Genomic DNA, 12,796 nt, shown 5'->3' with positions numbered 1-12,796 from the left:
AGACGTATTGCTGAAGCCTGGCTTGGAGAATTTTGAGCATTACTTTACTAGCGTGTGAGATGAGTGCAATTGTGCGGTAGTTTGAGCGTTCTTTGGCATTGCCTTTCTTTGGGATTGGAATGAAAACTGACCTTTTTCCAGTCCTGTGGCCACTGCTGAGTTTTCCAAATTTGCTGGCATATTGAGTGCAGCACTTTGACAGCATCATCTTTCAGGATTTGAAATAGTTCAACTGGAATTCCATCACCTTCACTAGCTTTGTTTGTAGTGATGCTTTCTAAGGCCACTTGACTTCACATTCCAGGATGTCTGGCTCTAGGTGAGTGATCATACCATCGCGATTATCTGGGTCGAACGCCTTTAAAAGCAAGGCTTTGAAAAGCAGGCCCTCAAAGCATCCCCTTGCTTTGAGATAGGGCTTTTCTTATTGTGAGGAAAGGACCAAGCAGGATTTATAAGCCCCTTGTAGAAGTAACTAGCTTTTCTTCAGCTGGCAGGAAACATGGAGCGTGTTAGGCTGCCTAGGCATGGCTACATTTGTGGTATGTCTCCAGTCTGGCACTGAGCCACTAAATGATTTTTGGTGAGCTGTTCTTACCTCCTTATATCAGATGTGAGTGCTCAAGTTGGAGCTTTCAATACAGTTTTTTGCTGGTAGAATGTTGTGGAAATACTATGGATTTGCTGTATCATCAACACTTAAAAAAAAAAATGTCCTGATACGTTTAGAATAACTGTGTTTCTCCCTTTGATTCCTTTGCTCTTTGAAAAACTTAAGACATTAAGCAAGATAAAGTCTGATGTAGTGAAGAGCTTCTACTTGAACTTTCTGTCAGGACTGGTTATTTAAAGCATTGTGAGTTTCCATGGTTCATGTTATCTCAGGGTATCTTGTGAGTTAATCTTGTGAAATGAATCCTGTGGTCCCTACTCTGGGCTTACTGTTTGTGTCTTATTTTCACAGTGAACATAAAGATTCTGAAAAGAAACACAAAGAGAAGGAGAAGACCAAACACAAAGATGGAAGTTCAGAGAAGCATAAAGACAAACACAAAGACAGAGACAAGGAAAAACGAAAGGAAGAGAAGGTACAGAACATGCTAGTGGAGAAGGAAGAGGTGTGGGGTGTGTTTTTCATTTTGTTTACCTTTGAAAGCAAGTAATGAAAGTACCTTCATTGAGTAGTAAGATCCTCTGACCTTTTTTTTTAAATTATGAAAACCAAACTTTACCACTGTATTTCATGTACCAAATCTACCCATGTCATTACCTTACTTTGTATGGTAAATTAAGGGATGTAGGATTTCTGCAAAAGTCAGTTTTCTTTCATGGGGAAAATTAGTTTTGTTTTTGAGAGAAGGCTTAATACCACATTGGTCTTCTGTTGAATGAAACTTCTTCCTGAGTGACAATTTAGTGACACTGGTGCTCTTTGTGCCTTTTGGTTCCAGTATAACCAGCACAAGCCTTCTCAAAATAAGCTCATCTGGCCGTGAACGAGTAGTAGTACTGTGCCTGGCCTTTTTAAAAAAGTTTATTCGTTTCTCAGAAAGTAATGCTGGATGGACTTGGTAAATTCACACAATATAGAATAGGGAACAGTAGTGAAAAATAATCTCCCTTTAACCCTCAACTCACTGTCCTCCGTCTTTCCCTTTGTGGAGGCAGCCACTGTACTTTTTTTTTGGTATTCTTCCATAGGTTCCCTATGCGTGTGTCTATGTGTATATTTTTGTCTGAAAAGTTGAAGGAGGGCAAACATGAATATACTTTGCCTAAGTCAGTGAAGATGGGAAATAAAGTATTCTTTTTCGTTTGGGTTTGTTTTTTTATTTCCTGTCTGCACTGCCAAGGGCAAATCTTTGAGAAGTGGAGTGTATTTATTGAGGGAGGGGACCTACCCTTATTTAAAGGTAAAAAGCCACCATTTTGAAGGGAAACACTTCCCAGTAAAGAACTGTAAAAAAGGAGTCTTAGAAAAGTGTCAAGACCTTTGGTTCACCTGTTCAATTTTGCTAATAAGAGTCAGTCTAGGATCAAGATTTCCTAGAGTAGAGGCCAAATCATCTCAAGTAAGGTAGAGACTTCTTCAGCTTTAGTCCTTTTAAGGTACTAATCAGTTACTGCTGTTTTACCTTTCAGATTAAAGCTTCTGGGGATGCAAAAATAAAAAAGGAGAAGGAAAATGGCTTTTCTAGGTAAGACTCTGCTGTCTTGGCTTCTCTTTCTCCGTGTGTGTCCAGCAGGCCAGCTGCCCATGTTGCAGTGTTGTTTGAGCTCACCTAAAATGCACTGACCTGGCCATCTCCAGGTTTTCAAGGAAGTTGGCAGTGAAAGGACTTGGTCTTAGCCAATGAGAGCATTTCTAGAGTGCCATTTAGTAAGACCGACCAGCACATTTTATAGAAGGCTATTTTGAGTGGAGAAGGTTGGCAGGAAGAAATTTTTTTTTTTTAATTGAGATATAATTTACACTTCCATAAAATACACCCCTTTAAAGTGTACAGTTTATTGGTTTTTAGTTTTTCACAAGGTTATATAGCCTCCCCCACTACCCTCTATCTAATTTCAAAACATGTTCATCACCCCTAAAAGAAAGTCTGTTCTTAGTCAATAGTAATTTTGGAGTTTCCTAAAAAAACCCTACTGTGAATTCCTTGATAGTATTCCTTGGTAGCTCATATATAGAAACTGATTTGACCTGCATTTTAGGGACAGTTGTAGATTTTACAGGAGCAGAAGTATTTAATCTCTTTTCCAGAAGGAGGGGTCACTTTTTCAGAGAGGTCACCACAATGCAGAGGTCACTTTTCCTTTCCTTTGTGGGGCCGTTTAGATTCTGTTTTCCTCATCAACTGCAGCACCCTAAAATAAGTCCAAATGTTTCCTCTAGTTTCAAAAAAAATAACTAACATATTCTAATCTGCTCCACTGAATGGCAGAATGGATTTACCAGGAGTTGTTGGGAGTGTTTGCCTTATTATCCAGGGCAAAATGTTTTGAGAGTTTTGCTTTCTTGAAATTTTGAACTTTCAGTTTCATTTGAGAACAATTTTGAAATTTATGCCATGTACTCTGGGTTCCTTACCCTAGGAGAAGCAAGTGCCCTCTCCAGGCATGTTCTGTAACTGTTGCAGGAATGCAGAATAATAAAATTCAAGAAGCATTAGAGCTGTAAGCTAGGCATTCTGATTCCTTAGATAACAGTGACTGAACACAGGGCAACTATTTTCTGCCAGGAGATGGCTTTGGACTTTTATTAAACTAAGATATGATTAGACTCTCTGGACTTGGTGTGGAGTCCTGGGTTTGATTTCAGACTTTCTGGGTTAGATGATCCAGAAGCACACCCTTTGAGGCCATGGTTGCTGTGTTCGCTTTGCTGGTCTGCTCGCCACCTTGCATCTTTGTCTTGGTAGAGAATCCACATGCCTCACTGAATTGGAACAGTTTTCTAGGGTTTTTAAATTTTTTTTTTCAGTCCTAGTAAGCCTTCCCATGTGCTTTTAACCTCACTTATGATAGTACTAGGATCTAGCATTTACTTAACTAGTTGGGTAAATGGCAGCGTTGCTTTCTTTCTGGTGCAAAGCTTTTTGAGATTTTGAACCCTTGGGTCAGTATCAGTGGTTTCTGTGGAGGGGAGAAACAGCTATAGAGGTTGGCCTTTGGGGAGTGTGCATAAATAAGGAGGGAAAGTTAATCTCTTTAAATACTCAAGTTCATTTGCAAGCAAGGGCATCCAGTATGCTTGTGGGGAAGGGAGGGGCAGGGACAACATTGAAACCCTGTGAATATGCTGACTTTATTTGGCAACTAAATCTGGATGCTTATCCTTTGGCCCCCTTAGAGATGGGGTGACTTTCTTTGTGTCTGGAGGCCATTTCTTGTGCTGAGTGAGTTAGCCTTGTGGATGCTTCTGGCTGTGAGCAGTGAGGTTCTGACAATATGTGGTGGTGGCTGGCCCCTTTGGTTTTTTAACTTGTTCTCTCCTCTTTTTTGGTTCAACATAGTCATCTAACAGAATCATCTTTTTATATTGAGAAGGCAAAATGCTAACAAAAATAGGACAAGGTACTCTTCTGTGTATAAAGTAAACCGAAGGAGGAAGTTGAATAGTGAATAGATTTGGCTTAGAATGACTAGCCTCAAGTTTGAGGAATATATTTTTATTCCTTTTTTGGCGAAAGCTATTTTTTAGCTTTGGAGCACTAAAATAATCAACTTAGATCGCTTGTGGGGTCAGATACACAGTAGATCCCTCGAATAAGGGGAAGAAACAGCTTAGGTTTGTTCCTACTGAGATGTGGATTGTTTTGGCAAAGACAACCAAGAGGCCATGGAAAGAATACTGACTGAGAATGAGGGGCTCTGATTCCTGACCTTGATCTTACCTCTTCATCTGTAAAATGAGGACACTGTTTCGGTTAGAATTAAATGAGAAAAAAGTGCTCATGGAGAACCTTTTAATATGTACACATGTATGTCATTATCCTTCTGTTAAGCTGCTTCTCCCAACTTTGCATTACTTTTGTAATGTGGATTTTCCAACACTCACTGGCTAACAGTTTTTTTTTCTCTTCAGTCCACCACGGATTAAAGATGAACCTGAAGATGATGGCTATTTTGCTCCTCCTAAAGAGGATATAAAGCCATTAAAGAGACCTCGGGATGAGGATGAGTGAGTATTTCTTACTACTTTTGAGTTTTGAAAACAAAAAGGAGTTGTTAAGAGAATAGTACACAGAACCTTCTGCATTGAGTTTTACTCTTTAGGAATTTGTGATTAATAGGCTGGGTGACTGATTTCTCTTTGAATGTGTATTTATACTTTTCTTACATTTACATTTTTTCTTATTAATAAGGTAATGCATGTTTATTGTTGGAATTTAAAATAATCCAGAATTCATGAAGAATATTTAAATTATTAAGTTATTTTAAGTGTGTCATCATCTCCCACAGAGAAGTTTTCATTGTTAAAGCAATTTTTCCTAGAATCTGTGCCCGTTAATACCTTCTTAGTGAAGTTTCCATGTATAGAAGTAATAAAATTGCTCTTACTTAAAACACGTATTTTGAGGCTTATATGTGCCTCTTAGGTTCAGTCAGTGAGGTTAAATCCTATTCATTATTTTCAGCCTTGTGAAATTTATTATGTTTTGGGAATCTACAAAGGATTTATGGTAGAAAGTAGTTGGAAGGGGAGGAGGGAAATACTGAGCTCATTTGTATGTGTTTAGAATCCATAAAGAATTTCTTTCTTCCCCTTCCCTGTCCAGTTATTGCATTGTGGTGGCCATTGTCGCGCTGTGTGTTTGCCTCCCAGATCCCCACCTTCTAGCACTGTCTGTTTCTGTTCTTACACCTCTGCTCCACCTCCCTTCCAGGCCTGCATGCACTATGAAGCTATTTGTTTTGTTCTGCGTAGGGTTATAACTATTGGTCCTTCGTCTGGCCTTCTTTACTTTCTCCATTCCTGTTCTTAACTGTAGAATGCCCAGCCAAGAATAATAGCAACCACGCCTGCCTTGGAGGCCGCCAAGAAGAGTTTGGAGGTCCTAATCCTACTGGTGAGAAGTACTGAGTCACAGTTGTGTTAACTGCATATTCATGTTCCCCTTTCTAGTGCTGATTATAAGCCTAAGAAAATTAAAACAGAAGATATCAAGAAAGAGAAGAAACGAAAACTAGAGGAAGAAGAGGTTAGTAAAGAGACTTAGGCCCATTGGGACTTGAATTTGGAATAGGAAATTTTTTGATAAAATAACTTTCAAAGGCAAATAGCTTTTAGGAGTTTCCTGCTCTGTTGTAGAGGAAACACTGGGAAAATGTATGTGCGCTACAGTGGCTCTGGCACTGTTAGTTTTAAGGTATTAGCTTTCTGGGTGTCCACTCACAGCTGTGCTGCCACCTGACATGTTCTTAGAGAAACTACACCATCTTCATACATACAGAAAGAAATACTAGCAAGAAATCATATTTTGGCTTAAAACCAGGAAGAGTTTTCCCTAGGAATGTTTTTTAGCTTTTTTTTTTTTTTTTTAATCTAGCAAAGCTTGCCCGTCACTCATTTTGGGTAACTCTCTCTATTTAGTCTTTTAATGGGTATTGCTTGGACATAGCTTGAAATCCCAGGTCTTGACCACAGCTGCTCCCTGGGTCTTGTGCCTCTTTAATTTACCTTGTTCCAGCCTCACAGACCTCCTTTGTTTCTTTTTCACACTAGATTCTTCCATTTTCAGGGCTTTATGTAACACGTGCTGTGTTCCTCTTTTCTTTGTTTCCTACCTTATAGCCTTCCTTAAAATCTCAGTTTCAAGTACTTTTCTAAGCATTTTATATGATGCTTATGGTAGATTTAACATATAGTAATATGGTTACTTCTTTTGACACTTTCGATAACTTGTACTGAAGAGTGTGGGCAAGTAATTCAGAAAAAGATGTCAGAAATTCACAGGGGACTTCATCTTGCACTCCTAAGGGAAGAAGTGGTTGAGTGAGTTCTCAGCTTTCATCCTTTATTTGAGGTTAGCCATTGTCTTGGGCAAAATGGATTCACAAATGTAAAGTCCACGTGGAAGTATCGTCAGTAAAGATAGTGACCGTAAGGGACAGTGAGTCTTAAGAGTGTAAGCTATATTGTAGTAGTAGCAGGATTGATAATTCAGATTAGGGGACTTCCCTGGTGGCCTCGTGGTTAGGATTCTGAACTTTCACTGCCATGACCTGGGTTCAATCCCTGATCAGAGAACTGAGATTCTGTGAGCAGTGCACACACCCCACCCCCTGCCAATCAAATTAAATGTGCCTACATTGTGCCAGGCACTGTTCTTCATGCTTTATAGCTGTCATTTCATTTAATCCTTACAACAGCCCTTAGAGGAAGTATTGTTATTATTATTTCCATTTTGCACATGCAGAAACTGAGGTATGGCGAGGTGAAATCTTTTGCCTGAGCCCCCACAGGTACTAAGTGGTAAAACTGGAATTTGATCCCACATGGGTTGATTCTAAAGCCCACACGCAAGATGCCAAGTCCTCTTTCCTGTGGGACTTTGCTGACCCTTTAATTTCACAAGGAGAGAGGAGGAGTGTCTAATGAAATCATATGAAACAGGAATGAGTAGGTGAGAGATCAGGGCCTGGATTTAGGCAATTGTAGTTTTTCTGACAACTAACCTGCTCTTGGCACAAGTTCAGGTTTATGAGAGACACCTCAAGGAACTGAGCATGAAATGTTGAGTAGTGAGTATAGTAGTCACTCCACTCTCATGTAGACTGTCAGTACAGACTAGTCAATGAGAAATTCACTAAAACTTCAGCTTTCTATGTGTTCTCTATTGCCTGTATGCTTAGGTTACGTTTATATAATAATACCTTTCTCTGCATTTTGAAGAGATTGGTAATAACTGTTAAAACCATCTGGGAAAAGAATGGTTGACTTCATTTATTTAATTGTCTTAGCAAACATCTCCCTATAGGGGCAGGAAAAAAAGCAGGCTGAAAGACTGAATCAAGACCCAGTCTTACTGTGGTAGGGACCACAGATGGCAAGAGAAGTCATTAAGCCTCTCTGCTGGCCATGGAATTTTTCATTTCTGGGAATTGTTCTGTAGTCTCTTAGTGACTGATAATCTGATTTTGAGGCTTGAGAACATACGACGGAGCCAGTAGTTTCCTGATGGAACCACCTGAATGCCTGTTCAGAAGCTGTTGACAGACTGTCTTAACTGAAAAGCATTACCCTTTTCCTGTGGGGTGTTTCAGCCTAAACACCAAACATTATCTGAATTCATGCGATCCTCTAGTATTTTCTCCTCCCAGACATACTTACACATTTATATTCTCTAAATCTGTTTTAAAATATGTGTAGTACTGTAGTCTTTCCCCTTCTTTCTACACCAAAGGTCATTTTCTTTCCCTGAATTTATCTTGATTGCCATCCTACCACATATTCCTAGAATGTTTATATATTTCAGTCATTCCCATGAGTCACATTCTGTTATTTTTCTGGTAAACTTGGGCTCTCATCATGGTCAATAGCAGCTTTTTGACCATGACCAAGTGACAAAACCTCTGTCTCAGAGTTTCCTTGACTATAACTGGAAGAGGTCAAACCAAACTGTCTACAAAGTTCTTTCAGGTTCTGCCATTCTGTAACTGATTTTAAGATGACTCAAACCACCTTTCAAAACTATATAAATCTTGCTGAATAAAAGCTTAAATTATATTGAATAGTTAGGACAAAGGAAAATATTCTTCAGCAGAGTTCAGATTCTGTAAGCAGGACCCCCTCACCTGGTAAATAGCTCATTTTGGTCTGTGTGTGTGTTGACATTTTTATATTGGTGCATGTTTGTTCTTTTTCTGTGCCACTGTAACAGCTCATCTCAGGTTACAGTTCAAAGAAGTAGTATGGTAGGAATCGGTCATTGTTGTAGTACTTCCCAAGTACTTGCTTACTACTTCCCGATTTTGTGTTTGCAAGCGGCATTAATAAAGTACTCCCCCCGCCCCAGACTTGGTCAGAAATTTCCTTCCAAATTGTGTATTTAATACATAAAAACTCGCCTTGCCCATTATTTGATGGTATTACAAGAGGTTTAAAGATGCGTAGCTTTTAAAATTAAGTGAGGATAGTACACTGGGCTTATTCTCCCTGTAGCAGTGCTGTTCCAAACTCCAATGAGGCTAAAACAACAACAACAGTTTCCCAGGCTCTTCCCTTGCAGAATGAGTGTTTTTAACTGCTTCCTCAGATAATCACATGTCTGGAAGTTTTAGGAAATACTGCTTTAGAAAAAAGTACCAGTAAAATTTTATTCATTTACCTCATTAAGTATTAGACTTAAGAACCTCTCCAGTTTTAATATTCCATGATTCCAGTTTTTCTTCCTAATGGACCCCCAGAACTACTTTGAGAAGTGTGATTAGTCCTTAGTTAAGTGCTTTCTCACCATGTTTCTTTGTAGGATGGTAAATTGAAAAAACCCAAGAATAAGGATAAAGATAAAGATAAAAAAGTTCCTGAGCCAGATAGCAAGAAAAAGAAGCCGAAGAAGGAAGAGGAGCAGAAATGGAAATGGTAATATCTCAGCCCTGGTTAAAATGGTAGCTCTTTGATTCTACAACCTAATGAAATAAGAATGTTGAGTTAGTAAAGTTAATAGCCTGATATTTTGGGGAGGAGGGAAGTACTTGAACGAATCTCTGTGGGCTAACATTCTGAAATAAGTCTTGCAAGTCCTGGTGAGACCATTAACGAGCTCTTTCCCTATTGGATCTCAAAACTGGGTCCCACTCTATTGAACAGAGTGAGCTGTAGAAGAGCTATTTTTTCGTGTTAGGAACCCTAGCCCATTGTATTGCAAACATTTTCCCTTAGGGTTGTTTTCTTTTCTTTCTTCTTCTTCTTTTTTTTTTTAATGATATGAGTGTATTTGCCATATAGAAGATTTGAATTTTGATTTATCAGATTTACAAATATTTTCCTTATGGCTCTGTTTCCTTATGTCTTGTTTCAAAAGGTCTTTATTATTCTACAATTATAAAAATATCCACCCGGCTTTTCTTGTGGAGGTGTTTTTTTTTTTAACAAATTAGGCAATTTCCCCAATGTGGCTTATAGAATAATCCATCTTTTTCCTCTCATTTTAAATGCAGCTTTATTCATATGCATGTTTCCATACACACATAGGGTTTCTATAGTTTACTCTGTCTTTTAAAACAAGTAGTGAAAGGAACAGTCTGATAGAAAAATAAGGAAAAGGCAGTTCATTAAAGAATATACATGATTAGCAAGCATCTTAAAATATGATCAGCCTCACAAGTAGCAAAGAAAGATGCAAAGAAAAATAATAAATAATACATCCTTATCTTTAACGTCTCTCAGATTAGGAACAATTAATAAGTATCAAAATATGTGAAAACAGACATTCTTCAGTATGGGAAATGATTCAGACAGTGAAGACTGTCTTCAATCGAGGACAGTTTAGCAGTAACAGATTACTTCTAGGTGTTTAGATTTTTGAAATAAATTTGTATTTTTAATACTTGCTTTTCTTAAAATTTTAGCTACCGCATCTATGTTATACATGATTTGTATTTATGCTGAAAAAATTCCAATGATTCAGAGGTATACGAGTTAAGAAAAAATGACAGTTCCCTTTCCTTCTTTCTCCCAGTCCCATTTTTCTTTTCTAGCTTTGAGGGAACCACTGTTTGTAGTTTGGTATGTAGAGTTCCAGACCCACTGGTATGCACTTACTCTGTGGCTTTTGTAATAGAGAGCAGTGATCTTGCCAGTACCTCTGAGGAATGAGGAAACATCCATGACCAGGGAGGTGGCTGAGAGGAGCAGAGCCGCAGTGACAGAAAGCTTCAGCACAGCTGTATGATCAGCATTGTTGGTGTGGACATACATGGTGAAATGAAGTGCAGAAAAGGAAAAATACAGAGCAAAGGCAATTTGGGCTTCCCTGGGGTCAGAAAACTAAAGAACGTGTGTTTTCATTTTTCTCATTTTTATTTCTTTTTCCTTTGAAACTAGTCAAAAGTTTTTAGTGATAGGATATTAAAAGGTTTTTATGACCTCTAATAAAAAAACTGTTTTTAAGATGAGATGAAGTGATTATATAAGTCAGGAGCTGTTACTGGGAGTGGTGAGTTAGTAACTCGTCATCTGTTATATCTTTCTGGGTTCTGTGGTTGGGTGCTCGGTAAGTTTGTTGAGTGAACGATTTCATTTCTTTGTCATCACGTGCTCTCTCCCCCTTCCTTTGGAGCCCTGGCTCTTTTTGGGCCTGGAGGCAGATATACTTTTGTTCTGGTCCAGCCTTGTGTGTGTGAAAGTAAGTATCCTTGAAGGATCTAATAGCCTAATTTTGGCTCTGTGGTTGAATTTCTTATCACTGTTAACACATGTTAATTTTGAGAGACTGTGACCTATGGTTTTTATTCTTGTTTTGGTTTAAGTGGAATCACTGAAGACGGTAGGTCTGGGGCTGAGCAGTCTTTGCTACAATCTCCAGTGCATGTTTCTCAAGTTTGGTTGTAAAATTGTGCACATTCTTAGGCACAGTGCTTGAATGTACCACTATAAGTTTTAAAGGTGGAGAACAGGAATGACTGGCCTCTTACTGATTGCTTGTGCTTTCTTGCTGCCACTGTAGGCTTGCTTCTTAGGCTCTGAAGTCAGTGGTCCAGTCCTCAGTGACTGTCCCGACAGCCTAGTCAGGGAGCTTAAATGGCAGATGCTCTCATTTTTACTATTCCTTTTGCTGTCTCACTAAAACAGTTACACTGTTTACCAGTTTGGCAAATGTACAGATCTTTTGCTTCAGGGCAAAGAAGACTTGTTCATCCTGCCACACACAAGCCAACTGTGAGCCTTTTCCCCCCTCTCCTAGGTGATGTGGGGATGGGAAAATGGTCAGGATCCCTGTGGGTTTCTTCACTGCGTCATGTTTCTTCTCTAGAAACAGCGGTACAGGTGGTGGCAGTATGCTGAGGCTCAATCATAAAAACTTCTTAAACCCAGCCCCCCATTTTTTTTTCAGAATTTATTTTTAATTGGAGGATAATTGCTTTACAGTATTGTGTTGCCTTCTGCCATATATCAACATGAATCAGCCATGGGTATGCACACATCCCCTCCTTCCTGGGACCTCCCTCCCCCTCCAGCACCATATTTGAGCTCCCTGTGTCATACAGCAAATTTCCACTGGCTATCTCATTTTATATATGGCAGTGTATATGTTTCAATGCTACTCTCTCAATTCGTTCCACCCTCTCCTTACCCTGCTGTGTCCAGAAGTCTCTTCTCTACGTCTGTGTATCAGTTGTTGCCCTGCAGATAAGTTTAGCAACACCATCTTTCTAGATTCCATACATATGTGTTAGTAAATTATATTTGTCTATCTCTTTCTGACTTACTTCACTCTGCATAATAGGCTCTAGGTTCATCCACCTTATTCGAACACAGTAAAATGAGTTCCTTTTTTTTTTTTTTTAATTCATTTTTTTAATTGAAGGATAATTGCTTTATAGAATTTTGTTGTTTTCTGTCAAACATGAATCAGCCATCAGTTCAGTTCAGCTCAGTTCAGTTGCTCAGTCATGTTCAACTCTGCCACCCCATGAATCGCAGCACACCAGGCCTCCCTGTCCATCACCAACTCCTGGAGTTCACCCAAACTCATGTGCATCGAGTCGGTGATGCCATCCAGCCATCACATCTTCTGCCGTCCCCTTCTGCTCTTGCCCCTAATCCCTCTCCACATCAAGGTCTTTTCCAATGAGTCAGCTCTTCGCATGAGGTGGCCAAAGTATTAGAGTTTCAGCTTCAGCATCAGTCCTTCCAATGAACACCCAGGACTGGTCTCCATTAGGATGGACTGGTTGAATCTCCTTGCAGTCCAAGGGACTCTCAAGAGTCTTCTCCAGCACCACAGTTCAAAAGCATCAATTCTTCAGCACTCAGCTTTCTTCACAGTCCAACTCTCACATCCATACATGACCACTGGAAAAATCATAGCCTTGACTAGATGGACCTTTGTTGGCAAAGTAATATCTTTACTTTTTAATATGCTATCTAGGTTGGTCATAACTTCCATTCCAAGGAGTAAGCATCTTTTAATTTCATGGCTGCAATCACTATCTGCAGTGATTTTGGAGCCCAGAAAAATAAAGTCTGACACTATTTCCACTGTTTCCCCATCTATTTCCCATGAAAGTGATGGGACCAGATGCCATGATCTTTTGTTTTCTGAATGTTGAGCTTTAAGCCAACTTTTTT

The 12,796-nt window shown here is 39.2% G+C and overlaps 1 protein-coding gene across 1 annotated transcript in view; it reads left to right on the top strand.

The window, feature by feature from the left end:
- The window catches only part of TOP1 (topoisomerase (DNA) I), a 97,152-nt gene that overhangs the window by 52,299 nt on the left and 32,057 nt on the right, over window positions 1-12,796 (top strand). The window contains exons 4-8 of the mRNA XM_010829146.1: window positions 965-1,088; window positions 2,143-2,198; window positions 4,586-4,681; window positions 5,627-5,702; window positions 8,973-9,085. Coding sequence (XP_010827448.1) covers window positions 965-1,088; window positions 2,143-2,198; window positions 4,586-4,681; window positions 5,627-5,702; window positions 8,973-9,085 — 465 coding nt within the window. The remainder of the gene's footprint in view (window positions 1-964; window positions 1,089-2,142; window positions 2,199-4,585; window positions 4,682-5,626; window positions 5,703-8,972; window positions 9,086-12,796) is intronic.

Source organism: Bison bison, unplaced genomic scaffold (genome assembly GCF_000754665.1).
Source record: "Bison bison bison isolate TAMUID 2011002044 unplaced genomic scaffold, Bison_UMD1.0 scf7180017864500, whole genome shotgun sequence".
NCBI classification, from domain to species: Eukaryota; Metazoa; Chordata; class Mammalia; order Artiodactyla; family Bovidae; genus Bison; species Bison bison.
Note: the sequence above shows the minus strand (reverse complement) of the source record. Positions and strands in the feature narration are given on the sequence as shown.